This window comes from Phocoena sinus, chromosome X (genome assembly GCF_008692025.1).
Source record: "Phocoena sinus isolate mPhoSin1 chromosome X, mPhoSin1.pri, whole genome shotgun sequence".
Taxonomy (NCBI): Eukaryota; Metazoa; Chordata; class Mammalia; order Artiodactyla; family Phocoenidae; genus Phocoena; species Phocoena sinus.
In genome coordinates, this window is record NC_045784.1 from 90,883,706 (window position 1) to 90,908,887 (window position 25,182).

General features: G+C 36.2%; 1 protein-coding gene across 2 annotated transcripts in view; it reads left to right on the forward strand.

The window, feature by feature from the left end:
• The first annotated feature begins 665 nt into the window (after positions 1-665).
• The window catches only part of RADX (RPA1 related single stranded DNA binding protein, X-linked), a 65,184-nt gene continuing 40,667 nt past the window's right edge, over positions 666-25,182 (forward strand). For both annotated transcript variants that reach the window (XM_032620895.1, XM_032620896.1), the window contains exons 1-7: positions 666-1,343; positions 9,073-9,215; positions 10,368-10,560; positions 21,152-21,260; positions 21,461-21,552; positions 21,660-21,782; positions 24,589-24,693. In XM_032620895.1, coding sequence (XP_032476786.1) covers positions 701-1,343; positions 9,073-9,215; positions 10,368-10,560; positions 21,152-21,260; positions 21,461-21,552; positions 21,660-21,782; positions 24,589-24,693 — 1,408 coding nt within the window. In that variant the 5' untranslated portion in view covers positions 666-700. The remainder of the gene's footprint in view (positions 1,344-9,072; positions 9,216-10,367; positions 10,561-21,151; positions 21,261-21,460; positions 21,553-21,659; positions 21,783-24,588; positions 24,694-25,182) is intronic.

A 25,182-nucleotide genomic window follows, 5' to 3' on the forward strand; every position in this document is an offset into this window, starting at 1 on the left:
CAGTTCTATAATTTTATGGCTTCATTGGCACTTAATCACGAATTCACCCACCCTGCACTCAGTGAGCCACTACAATTACGCGAATGCTAATAACAATAACAACTAATGTTGATGGAGGACTTTTTGTGCTAGGAACTGTCCAGAAGGCTGTGCATACATTATCTAGCTTTGTTCATACTACAGGAGACCCATATTATCACATTCACGTATATCAAACTCTAATTTACTTTCTGTGGCTGGCCCAAGGCCAAAAGCCCGGAACTCCTAAGCTATGGCTACTTGCCTCCCGCTTCCAGCCACATTCTCTTTTCTTGCCTCTCTGCACCCTCCTTTCCAGAAGAGCCACGAGGGCTCCTCCCCCTCCCTCTTGCTACTTTGTTTTGGAAACCATGGCGACCAACGCTTTTCCCGCTTCTATCCTGGCAAATGGGCGGGCACTAGGTTAGACGACCCAGTACGTATCCCCGGAAGTGACTGACTAGTAACAGTGCGGGGAGACAGAAACGTGCTGAGCGAGGGGCGGAGCCGGAGAGCTGATGCACACCCTCCTATAGGCTTCGTAGCTCCTCGACTGGGCGGAGCTTTACCAGTCAGCCCGGGCAGAGTAGCGACCATTGCGCAAGCGCGCGCTCTCATTCTCTCAGCCTCTGACGGGGAAAGTTAGGTTTTGGGAGCGGAGAGGGTACGCGGTCACCCCGCCATGTCTGGTGAGCTAGGTCAGCTGCAGGAAGGCCCGTCACATTCTGGGCTCTATCTGCCGAACCCTGAGGGAAATGAGGCTGAGGTCCAGAGAAGTGTGAACCAAAGGGTCGGTACCCCAAGGCGCAGGTCCTGGATCCAAAACGTTCTTGAGCAAATAACGGACTCACCTCGCCGGTGTAGCACCCCGTTGGAGGTGGTGCCTGTCGCTGTTTTGGCCGTCCAGAGGTACCTGTTAGAGGGTGAGCCACGCGACATGGAACCTAAACCTCCGCTTTATTGCTATGATGTGACGATCTCGGACGGGGTGTTCCGTGAGAAGTGCTACCTGGACCCCAGCCTGAATTTTCTCGTATATAAAAATATTCTCAAAGTTGGCATAGAAGTGAAAATTTCCAGAGTCTCGTGTATTTACAATGAGAAAAGATTAGGCCAGGGGATCCTGTGCATAGATAACGTCCACTGTGGGGAGCCCCTGGACTCTATTTCTTTAGAAATTCCCTTCAGAAATAGAGCGCACCGGGAAATCCCGGAGAGGCCGTTAAGAGGCGGAAAGAGCCATTACCTGGCCCTGTGGAATAACGAAGATCCATATGGAGATATCTGGTTAAGCAACAAGCAACCTGAAGAGCACAATTTTAACAGTAAGTAATTGGAGGGAACGACGGAGGGGTTAAGGTTTTCGGGAGCTTGCTTTAATGGGAAAGGAAACGAAGGTGCTTTGGTATTGTTAATTATAAGCCGGGAGTGGTAAGAGACAAGCTTTGATGGGTGACGGGGTTCCATCTCGCGTCTTGCTTTGATTGTAAAAGTGGTCATTCAGGAAATGTCCGAATACATCTTAAATTTAATCTGACGAACGTAGTGATGTTGCAGTCAGTATTCCTCATGTGTTCGTTATACGTTTGACTACAGTGGAATTCATCCTAGTTTTAGTCCCATTCCAGTCGTGGAAGTAGTACCTTCTGTGTTGGTTGGAAAGTGTATAGATTTGAATTCGGCATAAGCGTTGTAAATATTTGTGGTTTTGCCTGTTTTAACTTTCGTTCAAAAAAGGATGTTCCGTGATTTATTCCTTAATAATTCACATTTAATGAAACTCCATTTTCTATACCTTTGAGTGTGGCAGTTATGTAAATGTTGTTTTTTGAATGTGTGATTTTGTGGGAAAGCTTGGAATTCTCATTTTTATGTTTCTTATTACTCACCACGAACAATACTAACCTGAGAAGTTCAGTTCTTCTGTTTCAGAAGTAGGAAGTTAACCTGATAATGCTAGCTCGTCCGTCATCAGCAAATGCTCTAAAATATATTTTTATCTGTAAGAGATGGAATAAGGGGAATGATAGTACTACAGTGAGAGGCCCGCGTACCGCAAAAAAAAAAAAAAAAAAAGTGTAAGACCCAAGTACAGTAAAGTGTTGATGACAAAATATAGAAGTGGGTATATTGGTGTTCTTCTCAGGTTTGCTGTATGTTTGAAATTTTTAATAATAAAATGGGTGGAGTAAGAGACCCTTTTTGCCTTCTCGTATACCTTCAACTTTCCTCTTAAAATGGGGAAAAATGAATTATATTACATTGCATGATTTGTTATTTCCACTTCTCTCAAACATCTTTAACGTACATCTTTTTATACACTTTTCCATAGTATGGATGTACCATGATTTATATAACCATGCCCACATTAATGGGTAATTTATAATTTTAGGCAGTTATTGGTTTTTCAGTTTTAAATCCAGTGCTGAGCATCATTAGGATATACCTGTATTTGTTCACTATGTGCAAGTATTTCTGTTGAATGGTTGGCTTCCTAGAACTGAAATTGCTGTGTTAAAGACTATTTGACTTTTTTAATTAAATGGATATTGACAAAGCAGCTTCTTAAAAGGTTGTGCTAATTTACATTACCACTAACATATATACAACAGTGCCCAATTCCCTGTACTATTATTTTTAATTATATGTTTTGACTTTTTCTGATTAATTTGTAGGATTTCTTTGCTAATGGGTATTAAGTTTTGTCTGCCGTACTTTGCAAATTATTTTCTCCCACTCCGTTCCTCTTAGTTTTGTGGTTTGTGGTGAGATTTTGTGCTTTTAAAACTTTTCTATTAGGTGTAGTGTGTACACAGTAAAATAGAAGAGTCTTAAAAACACAGCTATCGGGCTTCCCTGGTGGCGCAGTGGTTGAGAGTCTGCCTGCCGATGCAGGGGACACGGGTTCGTGCCCCGGTTCGGGAAGATCCCACATGCCGCGGAGCGGCTGGGCCCGTGAGTCATGGCCGCTGAGCCTGCGTGTCCGGAGCCTGTGCTCCGCAATGGGAGAGGCCACAACAGTGAGAGGCCCGCATACCGCAAAAAAAAAAAAAAAAAATACAGCTATCTATATATATATATGTGTAACCACCCTCCTAGATCAAGATATAGAGCATTTCAAGAACCCCAAAAGGCTCCCTCTCCTCGTTCAATACCCTATTCTAAAGATACCAATACGATCTCAGAGGCAGCGGTTTAAAAGGGAAGTTAGGGGAATTCCCTGGCGGTCCGAGTTAGGACTCCGCGCTTCCAGTGCTGGCGGCCAGGGTTCGATCCTTAGTGGGGGAACTAAGATCCCGCAAGCCGAGGGCGCGGCCAAAAAAGTAAAATAAAGTAAAAAGGAAGTTAGACTGTGCCACTCTCCTGCCTAAATCATTACAGTAGCTCCGCACTGCAAGAAAATCTAGACCTCCTACCCAGGTCCACGTGGTGCTACGGCGGTTGGCAAACTGTCTGTAAAAAGCCGGATAGTAAATCTTTTTGTCTTTGCGAGACCTATGGTCTCTGCTGTAGCTATTAAACTTTGCCATTGTTTATGGAAAGCAGCCACAGAAAATATGTAATTACATGGGTTTGGTTGTGTTAAAACTAGAACTTTATTAACAAAACCGGGCAGCAGCCTGGATTTGGCCTGAGGGCCACAGTTTGCGGAGACCTGACCTGCAAGGTGCCCTTACGCACCTCTCTAACCACTCTCTTCCGCCATTTTGTTTCAGCCACGCCAGCCGCCTTTTAAATCTTTAAACCTCCAAGCTCTGTCCTGCCCTCAGGTACTTTGCTCCTGCTTTTTCCTCTTTCTGGAAAGTTCCTTCCCATCCTCAGGTTTCAACCCAGATATATAAAATATATTAGAAAAGGGCTCTCTAAAATATGCATTCCTTCCGCATTTATTGTTACTACATCACCGTGCAAATGCCTTTCATAGAAGTGGTAACACACTGAAATTATTTTCTTTTCTTTCTTCTCCCACTAGTTTGTAAGATCCAGGACGGCAAGCACTCTTTTTTTTTTTTCCTCACTGCTGTGGGCTGTTTCTCCTATACCCAGAACAATGTCTGGAACATAGTAGGCATCCAATACAGGTTCATTGAATAAAGGAATGAATGAAATAAATTACATTCCTGGATTTTCTAATGTTGAACCACTTTTGTTTCTATTTGGTCATGCTTGTTATTGTTATATCTGTATATTCAAGTGAATTTGGTCCATAAGTTTTGTTATTTTTTAGGAGAGTACTATTTCAGTTCGATTTTGATATCAGGTTAATTAATATTAGCCTAGTAGGATGAGTTACCTGTTCTTCTGTACTTAGCAGAAATCATGTGTTCATTGAAAGTTTGGTAGATTTTACCCCTAAAACGATTTGAACCTGGCACCTTGGGCCAGGATTGGGAATTGGGAGAATGATTCCTTTTCAGTTTTTTGAAAAAGTGGTAAAACCAATAATGCTTTTAGTGCGTTAAAAGCATTAAAAAAGCATTCCCTGGTGGGCTTCCCCACCAGGGAAGCCCGGTAGTCTACATTTTTAAATCTCTGTCTTGTCAGTTGCATCCCCTGATGCATTCCTAATGTTTGTGTCTTCACCCTTTTTTATGGTTAGCCTTGCCAGAGGTTTGTCTACTTTCTTGGTATTCAAAACTAACAAAAGACTTTTAGGGCTTCCCTGGTGGCACAGTGGTTGGGAGTCCGCCTGCCGATGCAGGGGACACAGGTTCGTGCCCCGGTCCGGGAAGATCCCACATGCCGCGGAGCGGCTGGGCCCGTGAGCCATGGCCGCTAAAGCCTGCCCGTCCGGAGCCTGTGCTCTGTAACAGGAGAGGCCACAACAGTGAGAGGCCCGCGTACCGCAAGTCTATATTGGGGAGATGTTTCTACTTTATTTTTGCTGTCCTCTTTAATTCTTTTTACTTCCTTTGTTCTTTTTTTGGCGGGGGAGGGAGGGGTTCTACCTTCTTGAGTCCAATGCTTAGTTCATTTATTTCCTTGTTTATTTCTTCCAAAAGCTTTAACAGTTCTGAAATTTCCCATGAGTACTGCTTTGGCTGTATCCCCCAGGCTTTGAAGTATAGAAATTTCATTATTACTCCTTACTCATATTTTCTGATTTAAAATTTGAGTTCCTCTTTACCCCCAAAAGGTTAGAAAAAGCTTACTTATTAGACATGAAGTTACTTATTATATGAAGTTTTTAAATTAAAGTATTCCATATCCTTATTTTAAAATCTATTTTATTTGCCCATTCTTTTGAGAGGAATATTGGCTTCTCTTTATGTTGGTGGTTTTGTTCATTTCTCAACATCTAAGTTTTTGATTTAGATGTTGCTGTAATGTGTAAAGTTTCATAGCTTGTTAATATCTTGGTCGATTTTACTCTATCAATATAGAATGTATCTCTTAGTCCCCCCTTTTTTTGGCCGCACAGCACCGCATGGGGCATCTTAGTTCCCCCACCAGGAATGGAACTCGTGCCCCTTGCTGTGGAAGCACAGAGTTTTAACCACTGGACCACCAGGGAAGTCCCTCTTAGTCCCTTTTTGCCTCAAATTATATTTTGTATATTTTGATAGTACTGTTTACCACTTCCACTGTCTTTTAGTTAGCATTTAGGGCAGTGATTTTCAAACATGAGTGGGCATCCATATCGCCTCAAAAGTGTTTTAAAATTCAGATTGCTGCACCCCATCACCAGTTTCTGATTCAGTACATCTGCCCTAGAGTTTACATTTCTTTTTTTTTTTTTTTTGCGGTACGCGGGCGGGCCTCTGCCCCACCAGGGAAGCCCTAGAGTTTACATTTCTAACACATTGATGCTGCTGGTGCAAAGGCCACACTTTGATAACCACTAGCCTAGTGTATGTATCTTTGTTCATCACTTTATTTCCATTTTGTTTTAGGTTTCTTTCTACAGCCAAGATTTTGGTTTTTGACCCAAACCAATTCTTTTTCTTTCAAGAGATGAATTTAATCCAATTAAATTTAATGTAATTAATGATTATACCTGTTCTTGCAGTCCTACTTTGTTTAGTATATGCCATGCTTTATTTTTTTTTACTATTTTTTTTGCTTTCACAGGATTAAAATTTTTTTTCTTCTAGTGCTTTAGATGTAATATATTATATTTTTATTCTCTTTAATGTTTTAACAAAATCATTTGAACTTACATTTTATGTCAATCTCCAGAATTATTTAGAATTTATAATATTCTCCTCCTGAACAAGACAAGAGGTTTAGGTCTCTACTTGATCATGATGTAATTTGGCATACTGCTACATTGGATTTGCAGGTATTTGATTTAGGATTTTTGCCATCATAAATGTTTTGGGTTTATAGTTTTCTCTTTTGTACTATTTCTGTCATAATTTTTCAGGATTTATCTAAGTTTATAAAATGAATTGGTATAATTTCTATATTTTATTGTGCTTTAGAACAACTTATAGTTAAGAGAAAGAGCTATTCTTTGAAAATTATTAAAATGATAATTGTTAAAAATCATATAAACCTGGTGCAATTTTGGGAGGTCATTATTTGTGAACTTTTTCATTTTCTTGCATGGTTATTGACCTGTTCCAGTGTTCTTCTGTTCCTTAGGGCAACAATATTGGTAATTCATATTTTTCTAGAAGGTTATCTATTTCACTGATATTTTCACATTTAGTGATATATAATTATATATAGTAATCTTTAAGATGATTTTCTCTATGTTTATAGTTGATCACATTCCAAACATTTTTTTTGTTTGCTTTCTTCACGGTTGCACTTATTAAAGTTTTACCTTTTTATTAATTTTTCCAGGGAATTGGATTTGCCAGTTATACTGTTTTCTAATTCATTAGTTTCAGTTTTTAATCTTTATATTCCTTTCTATATTCCTTAGATTTATTCTTTTGCAGTGGTTTTCACTGTACGGTCCAAGGACCCCTAGGTGTTTCCCCAAGATCTTTTCAGGGGATTTGCAATGTTAAAAGTATTTTCATAATAATATTAAGGCTTTATTTATCTTTTTTTACTCTCATTCTCTCAGAAGTATAGAGTGGAGTTTTCCAGAGGGTACATGTCATGTGACATTGAAACAGACTGAATAAATGCCAAAGAAAATATGATTTATCCAGTTGTCTTCTACTAAGATAGACACTGAAGAGATTTGCAAAAATGTAAAACAATGCCACTCTTTCCACTACATTTTTGGTTTTGGAAAATATAGTCATTTTTCAAAAATATACCTTTTTATTATACATTAACAGGTTTATTATTGTTGTGTTAAAGGAATTAATGAATATTTTAATTTCTTAGTTTTACTTTATAGTATGGTAAATATGATAAATATTACCCACATAAACAAAAGCTTTTTGAGGTCTTCAGTAATTTTTAAGACTGTAAAGGGGTCCTGGGACCACAAAGTTTGAGAAACACTATTGTATTGCTTACTAACTTTTTATATTGAATATGTAGTTTATTATTATTTTCATTCTTTCTTTTGATAATGAACCCACTTATTTCTATGAATTTACACAGATTCCTCATTGTCTATGTATAACCTGTAATTTTTTTTAGATTTCAGAGATATGTATATTCTATGAAGTTAATGAGTTTTTTTGTTTGTTTGTTTGTTTGTTTTTGTTTTTACCCAATCTGGGAAAATGTTAACCAAGCACGTGTCTGATCATGGCTAACTGTCTGGACTCAATTGTAGCAGAAACAGTGGCTCTTACAACTGTGGTTTTATAAAACCATGTAGCTCTTGAATTTATTCCAGCTGGTAAAGGTGGTGTATGTGCCTGCATTGATGAAGAGTGTTCCACATACCTTCTAGATAATTCAGAGGTGATCTACAATTTGTTTGACCATATTTAAAAGGAAATCACTTAATTACGTCACATCAAATATTAGGATCTGTGATCCTGGGCTAGTAATGTATTGGGAGAATCTGGAGGGAAATTTACACAAGATACCCTAATACTGAAAATAGTGTAGGGGGGGCAGTGTTAATGGTACAATTGTAGTTATAAAAGACCATTTAAACTTCTATTGAAAAGAAATTACAAGAATGGTTTTCATGCCAAAGTTGAGTAGATGATACATTATATAAATAAAAATGGAAATGGAGGATGCCTTAAATAAATAAATATTGGAAAAAATACAAATACACATTTTAAAAGTTGGGACTGTGGGCTATGAGAGAGCAAAATGTGGAGAAAATTGCAGATGGAACCCCTCTTAACCAAGGAAGAATAAAATTAGAAATACAAGTTAATCTTTTAAACATGGTAGATAGCTTTTAAGCAGTTTTGGCACTTGCTATCAGGCTTGGAGATTAAAACATTTCAAAGTAAATTATATGGTGTATGAGAAGGTAATATGTGCTATGTAGAAAAATAAAATGGGATGGAAGATAAGTAAGGGGATCAGTTTTCTATAGGGTGGTTATGGCTAACATCACTGAGAAAGTGACCTTTGAGCAAAACTTGAAGGAGAAGAGAAAGTCACTCGGGTATCTAAGAGGAAATCACTTGGGTATCTAAGAGGAAGACATTCCAGACCCAGGGAACAGCAAGTGCAAAGGCCCTGTTACAGGACCATGTCTGGAATGTTTGGGAAAGTTCGAACTTATACATATGAGACTAAGGTGAGGGCAGTAAAGAAATATATCATGAAACAATTCTATAAGTTAAATATATAAGTGCCATGAAAAATATTCCATGGCATTGAGTTTTTTCTTAAGGGAGGTAAGTTTCGATCCAAGTCTTCCAGGAAGTAATTACACAGTTTGATGAGGTAGAGGGCATTCCAGATGGAACATTCCGTCTAGATGTGTTAGTTAACATAGGTGTTTACCTATATTCTAGTCACATAGTAAGTCATATATATTTTTTAGCTATTATTATTAGGGGTAATATTTATTACTAAGTTTTATATGTGAGAAGTATACAGACTGGTTTAGCTGGTGAGAAGGAGTTGCTTTGGGTATGATCTGGCTACCATTTTTAACCAATAAAATAGAATTTTGAAATTACCATGACATATTTAGTAGGATTTTTTTTCTTTTTTGTATTCTAGATATCAGAATAATTTCCCTTTCTCACCTTGAAATGACCTGGTCTAACATAAGGAATTTTCCTGCATTGCTTGTGAGAATCTTGCATAAATCAAAACTGCGATACTATGGAAAACCCAATAAAAAGATGATTGAGCCATACCAGGTATAAGTAGTGATAAGATATTATATGTTAATTTAGCACTCATAAATTATAACTTACAGGCCTGACTCTTTATTAGGATAATTTATGTTTAAATAACATATTTTAAAGTTCAACTTAATAATTTAAAAATGAACAAATATATATTTCAAGGTATTTTTCTATGTAGTTTCTTATAGAAAAAGAAGTTCTTTCTGTATTAGTGCCCTTTAATTCCCTTGATCCAGCTGGTCTCCTTCACACCTTTTTCTGTATCTTCAACTTCTTCTTTACTGTGCTTTCTACACCAGGATATAAATATAGTCTAGTCTTCCATTTTAAAAAAGGAAAAAAATCTCCTTTGACATCAGGACTCCTGTATTCCCTCTGTCCTTCTCTTCAGGCAAGCTCCTTGAAGAAGTAGTCTACACTATATGTTTTCACTTTCTTGCCTCCCTTTTACTTCTCAACACAATTAGTTTGACTTTTTGCTTCAGCTAGTAACTCACCAGAGACCTTCTAATTGTCCAATCTATCTGACACTTTTCTGTTATCTTGACACTCTATGCCATATGGTGCTGATTTCTGTCCTGTGTTTTTTTTTAAACTTAACATTTTACTGTATTTCCGCATGTTATCAAGAATTATTTTAGGTGCTTTATTAAGCTTTTATAGTAAAAGTTATACATATTTACAGGGAATTTGGAAAATGTATAAAGATATATAAAGCTGATAAATAATATCAAGCCAAATCTTACCACTCAGAGAGAACCACTGTTAATATTAAAGTGTATTTTATTCCCCTTTTTTATATGTGTATATCATATATATACACATATCTGTGGTATCATATGTATGTCATAGATAGCACATCTATGCATATATGTATGCCTATCATATATTACATATAACTATGGCATATATCATAGTAAGTTATCTTACAAAATGGGAATCATATTGTATATAAAAGTTTGTATCATTTAACATTTTCTCAAGTATTTTCTCATATTACTAAAAATTCTTCATTTATAACTTTTCATCATTACAGAGTCTCTCATATCATAAATTATTCAGTGATTCTTCTATAGTTTTGCTTCCTCATTCTTAAAATAAAATTTGAACACCCTGTAGATTAAAGTAACAAATATGCATGTGCTTTTACTCTTTTTTAACTAGACCTTTTTGGAAGTTGCTGACAGTTCAGGCACCGTGTCAGTGATTATGTGGAATGCCCTGTGTCCTGAGTGGTATAAAAGTTTGCATGTTGGTTTAGTTCTTCTGCTTCAAGATTATTCTATTAAAAAGAGTCACCCCTTCAGGATGCAGCCTCTCCCTGTGGATCCACAGATCAAACTAATTTCTACAATGGGTTAAGTATTCAATGAATTTGTTATTTTATCGCTATTTTGTTTGTATAAATTTGCAAAGTACCATATCAGTCAAAAGCCCTTAAAAATTACTGAAGCTGTTAGAACCTGACAGACTTTAAATTCTTTTGTCCATAAAAATTTTTGAGCAATCACTTAATAAATACGTTTATTTATTATTGCATTTTTAAGAAAAATCATCTGAGATATATATTGTTGATTAATGAATGAGTGCCGCTTGGGATGTACTTATTTTCTTTCATTTTTTGTATTAAAATATTAAATTAATGACTTGAATATAATTTTTTGTACTACGAGGTGCTATTTGAAAAGGCTTTTGTCAAAATTTTATTTTGAAATAATTTCAAACTTACATAAAAGTTGAAAGGATAGTATGAAGAACTCCCATATACCTTTCACACAGATTCAACAATTGGTAACATTTACCTTTGCTTGTCATTCCTCCACTACATATATATACACACATACACACACACATATGTATTTATCACCTCTGAACCGTTTGACAGTAAGCGGCAGCCATCATACATACCCCTTTACCTCTAAACACTTCAGTAATATTTCACTCTATATTTCCTAAGAACGAGAACATTCTATTACATAATCACAGTATAGTTATCAAAATCAGGAAATTTAAAATTGATATAATACTATTATCTAACCTATGGTCAATACTCAAATGTTGCCAATTGCTACAATCTTGAAAGGGCTCTTCCTGATTAGTATTGAAATCACAGTATTGACATCTTGGCATCATCCTAAATATTTTGGGAGCATTAGAATTAATATAGTAAGTGATTGCTTTAAGATGTGGATGTGGGTTTTTTTGCATTTCCCTTTTTCAAAATTGTAGGACACATCATTCAACAATTTTAAGCATTGTTTTTGGCTTGTCATAGTTTTATACTGGACCTTTATTTCTGTGTATTCTGAACTCCCTAGCTGACCCATTAAGCTTAATTATGTAAAGAATGTTCAAATAATGAAGCCTTTGTTCACTGTTTACTGAAATATATGTTTAGGAAAATCTCATATGATTCTCTATTAAAATCTTAAGCATTTGGTAGACATCAATCTTGCTGGATGAACAGGTCATTACTTAGATAATTTGGTACAACCAGTCCATAATCTCATTACTCTTTATTACAGGAGAAATTAAACTCATATTGCTATTGAGACTTAATTAAGAAAATGTAGTAAAATTTGGCGAGAGGAAGCTAATTCAAAATGTGTATTATTGTGTCTGCCAATTTATAAATTCTTTCCCACAACCAAGCATCTCCAGGTGACAAAATTGCTTTAGTAAAAATTGAGACATTCTTTGTCAATAACAGATAAAGTAAGTAACTTTGTCAATGTCACATAATAAATCACTGGCATAGTGAAAATTGAAACCTAGTTTTCCTGATACCTAATCTAGTGTTCTTTTTACTAAATACAGTGTTTTCTGGTATAAAGAAAATTAATTTCTATCACAGTTTTTATGTGTCTGTGGACAAATCTAGAAATGTGTCTGTACTAATAGCTGCTTCTAAACCTTAAAAACATATGGAAAGTGGGACAATAGACAGCATGTGACAAGTAGATACAGCCATTAGAATGTAGCAGTGAAACTGATTGAGCTGTATGCTACCTCTGCTACATAGAATTATAGGGCCAGATTTTTATAATGGAAACTCTCTTTTTAGGATATGAGAAGCTATTTACATTTTCAGGTGAATAATTGCAAATATAGAAAACGTTTTTAAAGTGAGAGCCTTGATGAGAATATATTGAAAACGTTCCTTTTAGCCTTTACAACAGTCTTACTTATTAGTGTTAGCATCAGTCTCTGTTATCCCATACCTTTTTGATAAGTAATAGGACTTTGTTCCTCTTTATCAGGGGTCAGCAAACTATTTCTATAAAGAACCAGACAGTGGGCTTCCCTGGTGGCGCAGTGGTTGAGAATCTGCCTGCTAATGCAGGGGACACGGGTTCGAGCCCTGGTCTGGGAAGATCCCACATGCCAAGGAGCAACTAGGCCCGTGAGCCACAAGTACTGAGCCTGCACGTCTGGAGCCTGTGCTCCGCAACAAGAGAGGCCACGATAGTGAGAGGCCCGCGCACCCTGATGAAGAGTGGCCCCTGCTTGCTGCAACTAGAGAAAGCCCTCGCACAGAAATGAAGACCCAACACAGCAAAAATTAATTAATAAACTCCTACCCCCAACATCTTCTTAAAAAAAAAAAAAAGAACCAGACAGTGAGTACTATAAGCTGTGTAGGCAGTATAGTCTTCTTCACAACAACTCAGCTCTGCCTTTATAGAGTGAAAGCAGCCAGAGATAATATGTAAACGAATGGGCTTGGCTGTGTTACCGTAAAACTCTATTTGCAAAACACAGGCGTCCATCTACAGGCCATAGTTTGCCAAGTCTATGTGTATAAGTAGATGTCAATACTGGCTGTACATTAGTATCACTTGGGGAGCTTTAAAGAATCATGAGCACCCCACCCTCAGAGATTCTGAATTAATTACTCTGAAGAGGGGACCAAGACATTGGTGTGTCTCTAAAACTCCTCAGGTGATTCTAATGTACAGCCAGGGTTGAAAACTATTGATATATGATCTTTTAAAACCTCAGTATGATTAATGATCTTTTTAAGGGAAAAGAAGTTTTGTAAACCATGCTAGGCACAAGGGACACAAAGATAAGTAATACAGAATTCTACCCTTAAAATTAGTCTAACAGGGTAACATATGTAAAATGAACAAATTACAGTAAAATGAAAGACTGCTGACAGTAAACAGTAAGAAAAAAGAATGAATGGAAGGGGAGAGGAAATGAACAGAAATTGAGGAAAGAATGAATGGTCTGGAGAGTGGGAGAATGGGTTGAATTGGAGAAAGTATAAGTGAGGGTTAGGAATAATAGCAGGGTAGTTTAAATGTTATGAGAAGAAAAATGAGAAAGCGTATGTAGTTGGGGCCGGTTTGGTCAGTTTAGGAATAAAGATCTGTGATAGCATCACTGCCTTCTAGGTGTTGATGTTGGAAGACAAATTATTGGGGTAATTTAGCTTGGTTTATTTTTTCATACTTACACATATAGTTCCAAGTTATACAAACTAAGATGCAATTTTTTAAAAAACTAAATAAATGGAAGCATATAAAGATGAAAATTCTATTGCAAAAAAAAAAAAGGACATATTATTTGCTGGTAATGTATGCTTTGTATATTGCCATTTTGTATATCATTCTGTCCCCGTATACAAAATAGTATTCAGTTGGCATACACAAATAATAAACCTTTTAAAGTCTTGAGATTTTCAGACTGTATGGCATAATACATATTGAGATAATAGCATCAAGTGTTTTTGGTTTGGGACAAAGGAGGTTTTTAATTGATTCAAAATCTTAGCATTTTAGAGCTGGGGGCGGCCTCGAATATAACTGAGTAACTATGGCTATGAAAGTGCTTTGTAAAATGCAAACCATTTTCTAGGTACAAGGTGTAATACAAAACTTCCTCACTCATATATGAAAAGGTAAAAGTGAATTTTCTAGTCACATGGATGGTAATAGGCAAAAAAAGAAAGCAATTATTTTCATCCTGGTTTAATCTTTGTTTGCTACATAGCAAATTCTTAGAAAAATATTACTGGCATTAAAGAAATAGAAAGCCCAGATAGTTCTATAACTGTTAAAGAAAATGAACCAGAGGTTTAAAATCATCTCACAAAGAAAATACCAGGCAGGTACCATTTTACAGGCAAATTCTAGCAAACATTGAAGGAATGTACCATTCCAAAACTATTCCAGATAATAGAATAAGAGGGCATACTCTGTAACTCATTCTTTGCCACCAGTATAACTGTGATAATCAAAACCAAACAATATTATTAATGAGGAAAATTAAAGACTAGCTTCCACTATGAACATATGTACAGATATTCAAAATTGAAGATTAGCAAACTGAATTAAGTTATATGTGGAAAATGATCACACACTGTGACTAAGTTGCATTGTTCTCCAGCAATGTGAAGTTGGTTTTACATATGAAAATCTATAAGTGTCACTCACCACACAGATTAAAGAAGGTCATCCTAATAGAGGCACAAAACACATTTGCTAAAATTTTACACACATTCATAAATTTTAAAAAGAAAATAGTGAGAAAAGGAACCTTCCATAACTGATAAAGGATGTTTGCAAAGTCAAAACATAACAACAAACACAACTTTTTAAAATAAATTTTTAAATTTTATTATTTTATTTTATTAATTTATTTATTTTGGCCGTGTTAGGTCTTCATTGCTGCGCGCGTGCTTTTTCTCTGATTGCAGCAAGTGGGGGGCTACTCTTCGTTGGGAGCTCAGGCTTCTCACCACAGTGACTTCTCTTGTTGCAGAGCACGGGCTCTAGGCGCGTGGGCTTCAGTAGTTGTGGCACGTGGGCTCAGTAGTTGTGGCTTATGGGCTCTAGAGCGCAGGCTCAGTAGTTGCGGCGCACGGGCTTAGTTGCTCCGCGGCATGTGGGATCTTCCTGGACCAGGGCTTGAACCTGTGTCCCCTGCATTGGCAGGAGGATTCTTAACCACTGTACCACCAGGGAAGCCCAACAAACACAACTTTTAATGGGGAAAATTTAGAAACACTCCTTTTTTAAATGGGGAACATTGATGGTCTCCTACTACTATTTCTGTTTAATGTTGTACGGGCTCTCCTAGCCAATGTGAGAAGATAAAATCCATTAAAAGCATAAGAATTTTTTATTGAAATACAGTTGACATAGTGCTGTACAATACTATGTTAGTTTCAGGTGTCCTACATAGTGATTTGACATTTGCATACATTATGAAATGATCACCATGATAAGTCTAGTAACCATCTGTCCCCAAAGAAATTATAATGTTATTGACCATATTTCTTTTATTGTATATTACATTCCCTTGGCTTACTTGTTTTATAACTGGAGGTTTGTACCTCTTAATTTCCATCACCTATATCATCCCCCCTCCCCTGGCAACAGCCGGTTTATTGTGTATCTGTGAGTCTGTTTTTCATTTTGTTTGTTTGATTGTTTTGTTTTTAAGATTCCACATATAAGTAAGACCATATGGTATTTATCTTTCTCTGTCTGACTTATTTCACTTAGCATAATACCCTCTAGATCCATCCATGTTGTCGCAAAGGCAAGATTTCATTATTTTTTTTTTTTTTTTTTTTTTTTTGCGGTACGCGGGCCTCTCACTGCTGTGGCCTCTCCCGTTGTGGAGCACAGGCTCCGGACGCGCAGGCCCAGCGGCCATGGCTCACGGGCCCAGCCGCTCCGCGGCACGTGGGATCCTCCCGGACCGGGGCACGAACCCGCGTCCCCTGCATCGGCAGGCGGACCCTCAACCACTGTGCCACCAGGGAAGCCCAAGATTTCATTATTTTTAATGGCTAGGTAATATTCCATTGTATGTATATATAGACTACATTGTCTTTATCCATTCATCTATCGATGGACACTTAGGTTGCTTCCATATCTCGGCTATTGTAAATGACACTTCAGTAAACATTGGTGTGCATATACCTTTTCAAATTAGTGTTTTTGTTTTCCTCAGGTAAATACCCAGAAGTGAAATTTCTGGATCATATGGTAGTTCTATTTTTAATTTTTTGAGGAACCTCCATATTGTTTTCCATAGTGGCTGCATCAATTTATAATCCCACCAACAGTGCACAGGGTTCCCTTTCCTCTACATCCTCTCCAACATTTGTTATTTGTTGTCTTCTTTGATGATAGCCATTCTGACAGGTGTGAGGTGGTAGCTCATTGTAGTTTTGATTTGCATTTCCCTAATGATTAGTGATGTTGTGCATCTTTTCATGTGTCTGTTGGCTATCTGTGTGTCTTCTGTGGAAAAAATGTCTATTCAAGTCCTCTGCCCATTTTTTAATTTGGTTGTTCTTTTTCTTTGATGTTTGTTGGAGTTCTTTATCTATTTTGGATATTAACCCCTTGTTGGATTATCATTTACAAATGTCTTCTCCCATTCAGTGAACTGTCTTTTCATTTTGTTGATAGCTTCCTCTGGCGTGCTAAAGTTTGATGTGGTCCCATTTATTTTTGCTTTTGTTTCCCTTGCCTGAGGAGACAGATCCAAAAATATATGCTAAGACCAACGTCAAGGAGCATACTGCCTCTGTTTTCTTTTAGAAGTTTTATGGTTTCAGGTCTTACATTTAAGTCTTTAATCCATTTTGAGTTTATTTTTGTATATGGTGTGAGAAAGTAGTCCAGTTTGATTCTTTTGCATATAGCTGTCCAGTTTTCCCAACATCATTTATTGAAGAGGCTATTTTTCCCCATTGTATATTCTTGCCTCCTTTGTCATAGATTAATTGACCTTATAAGCATGGGTCACCAGGGCTATATGCTCTAGGAGTGCCCCCTCTGTGGGTTGTGTGAGCCCTCCTGTTGTAGTTGACTACTCTGGGCATGCTGGTAGGCGGGGCAGCCCCAGGGGGGTGTTGAGTGGGGCCATGGCTTGTGCCATCCTGCTGGTGGTTGGGGCTGGGTCACTACAGGACTGGCTGCTTGGTGTTGGGGGTGTCCCAGGACCCGTGCTGCTCAGCTGGTGGGTGGGTAAGCCCCTGGAGCTAATAGGCTAGAGGAAGGACCCCAAATTAGCATTTGTCAACACCAGTGTCCTCCTGGTAGGAGTTCCCCAAAATGGCTGCCACCAGCATCTGTGTCCCTAAGAGTCCCAGTTGCCTCCTGCCTTTCTAGGAGGTTCTTCAAAATTAGCAAGTGGGTCTGACCCAGTCTCCTTTACTACTACCTACCTCTGTGCTGGAACTCAGAGTATGTGACATTTTGCATGTGCCCTTAAGAGTGGAATCTCTTGTTTCCTGTAGTCCTCTGGCTCTCCTGCACATAAGCCCTGCTGCTTTTCAAAGCCAGATGTTCTGGGGGCTCATCTTCCCAGCGCAGGACCCCAAGGCTGGGAAGCCCAGTATGGGGGGCTCAGATGCCTTGTTCTTGGGGAGGACCTCTGTGGTTATGATTATCCTTCCTATTAGTGGGTCACCGACCTGAGGGGGGTGCTTCCTGACTATATCACATCTCCACCCCTCCTACCTGACTCGTTGTGGCTTCTTCTTTATGTCTTTAGCTGTGGAAAATCTTTTCTGCTAGTCTTCAGGTCATTCTGTTAGGTAGTTTCTCTGTAAGTTGTACTTTCGGTGTGTCCACGAGAGGAGGTAAGTTCAGGGTCTTCCTACTCCACCATCTTGGCCACCCACCAAAGGCATAAGAATTTTAAAGAAAAACACAAAACTGTCATTATTCACAAATTAGATCTTCTACAAAGAAAATCCAAAATAACACAAAGTATTAAAAATAATAAGAAACCACAACGTGGTATCGCCTCACACTGGTCAGAATGGCTATCATCAAAAAGACTACAGATAATAAATGCTGGAGAGGGTGTGGAGAAAAGGGAACCTTCCTGCACTGTTGGTGGGAATGTAAATTGGTGCAGCCATTATAGAGAACAGTATGGAGGTTCCTTAAAAATCTAAAAATAGTTAACCATATGATCATGTAATCCCACTCCTGGGCATATATCCGGAAAAGACAAAAACCCTAATTCAAAAAGATACATGCACCCCAGTGTTCATATCACCACTATTTACAATAAGCAAGACATGGAAACAAGTACCCATCAACAGATGATTGGCTTAGATGTGGTGTATGTATATATATATATATATATATATATATATGTATATGTATATATATATATGTGTATATGTATATGTGTATATATATCAATACAATGGAATATTACTCAGCCATAAAAAAGAATGAAATATTGCCTTTTGCAGCATGGATGGACCTAGAGAATATTATACTTAGTGAAGACAGAGAAAGACAAATATTATATGATACCACTTATATGTAGAATCTAAAAAATAATACAAATGAATCTATTTACAAAACAGAGACAGATTTACAGACATAGAAAGCAAACTATGGTTACCAAAGTGGAAGGGAGGGGGGGAAGGATAAATTAGGAAAAAGGGATTAATAGATACAAACTACTATACATAAAGTAGATAAGCAACAAAGATTTACTGTATAGCACAAGGAACTGTATTCAGTATCTTATAATAACCTATAATGGAAAATCTGAAATATATATAAATATATATTTAGAAATATATTTATAAATTAATATATGTATATATACTTTATATATATATAAATAAAGCTGAACCACTTTGCTGTATACCTGAAACTAACACAATATGGTAAATCAACTATACTTCAATAAAATTGAAAAAAATAGGGAATTCCCTGGCAGTCCAGTGGCTAGGACTATGCACTCTCACTGCCGAGGGCCCAGATTCAATCCCTGGTTGGGGAACTAAGTAAGATCCCACAAGCTGCATGGTGCAGCCAAAAAAAAAAAAAAACAGAGAGAGAGAAAAAAATAAGATACTGGCAAAGCTAGCTGTAACAGCAATATACCAAAGTCAGTTGATTTTGTACACTCCAGTAACAGAGTTAGAAATTATAATTTTTAAAACATAATTTACCTTGTCAAAAATAACTATAAAGTATCTAGAAATAAATCTAACAGAAGATATGTAAGACCTATTTGGAGAATATTTTAATACTTTTCAAAAGACACTAAAGAGTCCCTAAATAAATGGAGAAATATCCCGTGTTCCCAGGCAGGACGTTAGTCTCAGTTTCATAAGTATGTCAAGTCCCCCCCAAATTGATCTATAAATTTAGTGCTATTCTATCGGATTATTTTTTCTGGAACTGACAAACTGATTCTAAAATTTATATGGAAGCACATAATTATCAAGAATAGTTAAGACACCTCTGAAGAAAAAGAATAAGGGGCTGAAGAGAGAATGAGGACGTGTCCTACAAATATCAAGAATTATTATAAAGTATAACCATGTAGTATTGGTATAGATATAGACAAACTGACCAGCAAGTCATAATATAAAGTCAAGAAACAGCCCTAGACATATAAAATTTTGATATACAACAGATGTGCTGTGCAGATCATCAAGGAAGGAAGAGCCATTCAGTAAATAGTATTGAGACAATTGATTATATATGAGAAAAAAATGACATTATATCCCTAACTCATACCGTATAAAAATAAATTTCAGGTATATCAAACACTTAAATGTAAAAGGCGAAACTTTTAGAAGAACTTATAGAAAGTATCTGTTTGACTTTGGGATAAGGAAGGATTTTTTGGATAGGACACAGAAATGGTAGCCATAAAAGAAAGATTAATAAACCTAACTACATTAAAATTAAGAACTTTTGTTCATCAAGAGACAGCCCCCAAAATGAAAAAACAATCCAAAAACTGGGTGAAGGTATTTGCAATGGTATAATCAACAAGGGATTAGTATTCAACATATATAGAAAGAAGTAATACAAATAAATAAGAGAAAGACAATCCAGTAGAAAAATGGGCAAAAATATGAACAGGTATTTCACAGAAGAGGATGCATGAATGAACCATAGGTTTTGAAATGTTGTTGAACATAATTAGTAATAAGGGAAGTGCAAAATAAAACCACAGCGAATTGTCATTTTCTGTCATTAGACTGACAAAAACTAAGAAATTTAGGGATTTCCCTGGCGGTCCAGTGGTTAAGACTATGCACTTCCACTGTAGGGGACACAGGTTTGATCCCTGGTCAGGAAACTAAGATTCCGCATGCCGCGTGGTGAGGCCAAAAAAAAAAAATTTTTAACAGTACCAAAATTTGGAGAGGATGTGGCTCAGTGGGAATTCTTGCACATCACTGCTGGAACTGTTAATAGTTTAAATAAATATTTAATATTCAGTAAATATTAGTAAATATTTATTAATAAATAATAAATACTACTTTAGGATAGTTTGAAATTATCCTATAGGGTGGAACATTTGCATATTTTACAATCCAGTGTTTCCCTCCTGGATATAATACCTTAGAAAGCTTTTGCCTGTGTGTACAAGGAGGTATGTAGAAAAAGCTCATAGTGACCATGTTTGTAACAACAAAAGCTGGAAATAATCCAGATGTCCAGCAATACAATAAAGAGTAAATAAAATTGTAGTATATCAACACTCTGGAACGTTATTCAGCAGTAGAAATGAGAAAAAAATTGCTACATGCAGCTGCATGGATGAATTTTAGGACCATAAAGTTAAGTGAAAAAAATAGCCCTAGAATACTGCATTATGGTAAAATTCCATTCATTTAAAATTCAAAAACAAAGAAATTCAAACAGTATACTATTTGGGCAAGAACACATAAGTGATAAAAAAAAACCTCTTTTTAAAATTAAGTATATGATGAAGCACAAAATTTAAGGTATGGTTAACCTTTAGTTGGCGAGATAAGTGGATGTGATAATGTCGGAATAGGTAGAAGAAAGCTATTGATAATGATCTAGTTGTTAGGTTTAGTGGTGGGCTCAAAAGTGTTCAATCTTTTTTGCTGTGTGATTTATATGCATATATTATTTTATATGTATTAAATATCATACTAAAGTAATATATTTGCTTTTCAGAAATCTGCCTGAACCTTCGAAATCCTCCAACTAATATAATTATCATTCCAGAAAAGCAGGTGAAACCAGAATGGAGATTGCCAAAATTAAACCACCGTTTTGTCACAAGGTAAAATAGCTTCTTGTAAAATATCTCAAATATTAATTTTTAATGTTAGTTACTGAAACAATGTATTGTAATTTGCTTGGAATCTACCCAGAATTATGCTGTAGCAGTTAGATAGATGTGCATTTTCACAGTCATATTTGCAGAACGCTTTTTCACTGTTTAAAAATGCAATATCTATTTAATAATTTTGCTTTTTTGAGATCCGAACTGGATGATATGCCAGAAAATAGTATCTGTGATGTTATTGGCGTTTTAGTTTTTGTAGGAAGAGTCCAGCGGTCAAAAAAGAAGGGTAAGCTTTTGATATTGAAAGTCATAAAAAGTATTTCAGTGAATAATTCTTTGTTCATATGTGCGTAATCAGTTACCTTCATTTATTCTAACATTCTATCCATATAGAAAGCCGTGAAGATTTTTGGTCATATCGCTGGATTCACATTGCTGATGGGACTTCCAAAAAACCATTTATAGTGGAACTGTTTTCTACATCTCAGCCAGAAGTCTTTGAAAATATTTACCCAAGTACTCAGTTTCAATATTTTTATCATTTTATTTTTGGAAGTGGGGGCATTGACTTAAAAAAATGATAGAGGTATACTGACTTACTTACAGAATGCCATGATATTGAGTTAGCAAATTCAAGCAGTCTGATAGCATGTTTAAGTTTTTTCTATATTAATATTATAATTGGTATTAACAGATATTAACTACCTTCTGGTTTTCTATTCAGAATTAATTTGGGATTTAAACTAGTTTTTCAGAAAACAGGTGCTCTTATCAATTCCCCTTTTTAGCATTTTAGACATAAAACCTTAAAATTCGGTGAAACTAAAACATAGATAGTCCGTTTCCTTTGTATCCATTTGGAAATTGACTTAGTAGACCCCATTAAACACAATGAAGGCTTTACTAATGTAGAATTAAGTAGTAGAGGATTGGGATACTGTGTAATTAAATAATGGCAGTGGTAAGTATGATGTCATTTGAGTATGGAATTAATATTAGGTTGGTGGTGTTAAACTAGCTGGTCAATATTTTACTTAATTTGGTGTTGATTTTTTCCACTACTTTTATTTATTTGAAGACATTTTAAGTATGTCCTATTATGTGTTTTATATAACAAGTTAGTCTTTAGATCTACTATGATAAGGATAAAAGTATATCTAATACTTTTTAACAACTTCAGTGAATTTTTCCTTATTTGAATTTGTAACATAAAGCTATTTTAGGTATTGGTGTGCTATTTTCCTATTTTCCAAATGATTATATGAATAAAATACTGATTGTTAAGTGCTTGCCAACATTGGAGAAATTCCCAATCTTGACTACATGTATTTTTTTTAATGAGCAACAAGATAGAAATTGTAGAATATCAGGAGACCTAGAGACCATATACAGGGCTGTTCTGCTACCCCTTTATTTTCTGTTGTAAAACAGTATTACACACCATTCGGATATTACCTCATTAGAATCCACCCTCTGCTTGTGAGATTAAATTTTTTAAATATATATGAGTAGAACTGAACATCACCCCAAATGTCATTGGAGGAGAGGGCAGAAAGAGAGTTTTGGCCAAAACCAAGGCATGGGCTTCCAAGGTAAGGGGGGCCATGACCTTTCATATAACTTCTCTCAGGTCACAGATGATTGGTAGTGATGATCCCTGATAACAATTTAGATGGGCTTTAGGGCCAGGTCCCTCTCTCTGTAGCCACTTTAAACAACAAACTGACACAGGTTTTGGATAACGATTTTTCACAGAAATGTTGCCATCCATGCACATTCTATTTCTTGTGAAAATGTGAAATATATCTTTTAAGAAAGGTTTGTATGGACCTTGGTGAGATTTACTCTAGTACAATAGTTGACAACAATCACAATTCATTTTCATCTTTTGACCAAGAGTGAAGGAAAAAAAATCATAAAATAAATGGTGAGTATTAAGGGGGCTTCAGGCCTATGAAGGGGAACATGACCAAGGGTCTTCTGGAATAATACCAAAATCCTTTGGTAGTAGGGCATCTTGTTTACTTTTGACTAAGAAAAGTGAAGAACTAAGGGGAAGTAATTTTGAACGTTTACTATATACCAGTTGCTCATAGATATTATCTCATTTTGTACTCCCAGTTACCTTTTAAACAGGTGATGTTTTTACAAATTTACGGGTGAGGAAACAAAGGTCCAGAGGGTTGTCAAACAGCCAGAAGGTGTTAGGTCCAAATATCTGATTTTTAACAACCATGAAATTAGAATTAGAAGTATTCTTATATCAACATCTTTAATCATGAATACTCATATCTTTGTACAGTTTTTGAATTAAAGGAAAAGTGATATAAATCAAGAGAATTATTCTTGGTCATTTGAACAGATTTTCTTTATTTTCATTGCTACAAAATAAAGAACTAGTAAATGTGAGATACAGGAAACGAATTTATAGATATTATCATGCTCTAGGGAAATATTTATTCTCAAATGAGAGCTTACTGTTGACGTGAAATTACGAGTATTTATATTTATTTCTTTATTTCCTAATTTGAAGACCGTAAATGTTTTGGCATGCAGTGAGTTAAAATTTTTAAAATATTGTTGGATAAGTAAACTTTACCTAAATAACCTGATAGTTGAAAGCAGTTGATAGCTTTTGAAAGTAGCTGGTCTGAAGACATTATAACCTCATTTTCAGGAATTCTTTTTAGTCTATCCAGTTGGTTAGCAAGGCAAACAGAAAATAATAGGTGGTATAAGCCCTGTCCTTGAGACTTGAAGTCTAATTAAGATATACACAAGTAAAACACTCGCATAAGCAAATTCAAATTAATATTGTGTAGCCCTATCTGATGGAAGGAGTCAGAGTAATTCAGGGATCAATGTTAGATTGGGTTAATCAGTGGAAGCATCATGGAGGAACTCAACTTTTTTCTCTGTAGGAAATAACTATTCACATTCAGTTGTGTGGCCAATTAGAAAGACTCTTGCAGTCTTCAACTGTCCAGCAAGCAGTGACTTCAGTTAGGTGCGGCCGTTGTACTTTCTAAAGGAAAAGTTAAGTGTTAGATCCTTTATTTAAAGGAAATGATTAAGTGTTAGATCTTTGTTGCTCCAAGTGTGGTCAAAGGACTGGCAGCACTAGTATCACCCAGGAGCTCATTAGCGGTAGAAAATCTCAGGCCCTACACTAAAACTGCTTTAATCTGAATTTGCATTTTAACAATTGTCCTAGGTGATTCCTCAGTTCATTAAACTTTGAGAAGCACTCTGTTAGATCCTGATCTTGGTATTCCCATTTGAAATGCAGAAATAATTTCATAAGTGTTTTCATTTTCTACAGTGGCACATTTCACGTGTACACAGTTGAAAGTTGTCAGAAATGACACTCAAGTACCTGAACTGCTTTACCTTACTACTACAAATGAGAGTCGCATGTTTATTACTGGTGAGCAAGTTCTTTGTATATACTTTATTGGAAATCTAATGTATTTTCTCTTCATTAAATTAACTTTTCTATTATAACATTCAACCACAAGATAGCTTTATTTTGAACTCCTTTCTCACTATAAGAATGGTTTAAGAAAGAATATTTAGCCTATGAAATCTATTGCTTCCAGATTATTTACAGTTAGAGCAATGATTTTGTGACTTACTGAAGAATTTTGTTTATGTCCTTTGGTTAACTTTAATTCCTGCTTGACATAAGAAGTTAGATAACCATAAATTGCTTCATAGATTGAAGACTGTTGGGCCCTGTATCACAATATGGATTCAATTAACAACAGTTTTTAAATATTAAATAAAACAAAAATGTGCATTCAATTTTGGTCCCCAGATCTCGCATTTTACTTATATAGCAAGAAAAGTCTCACTACTTATCTACAAATATACTATTTTTCTCTATTCCCTTGGATAAGGGGGGCAAAATAATAAA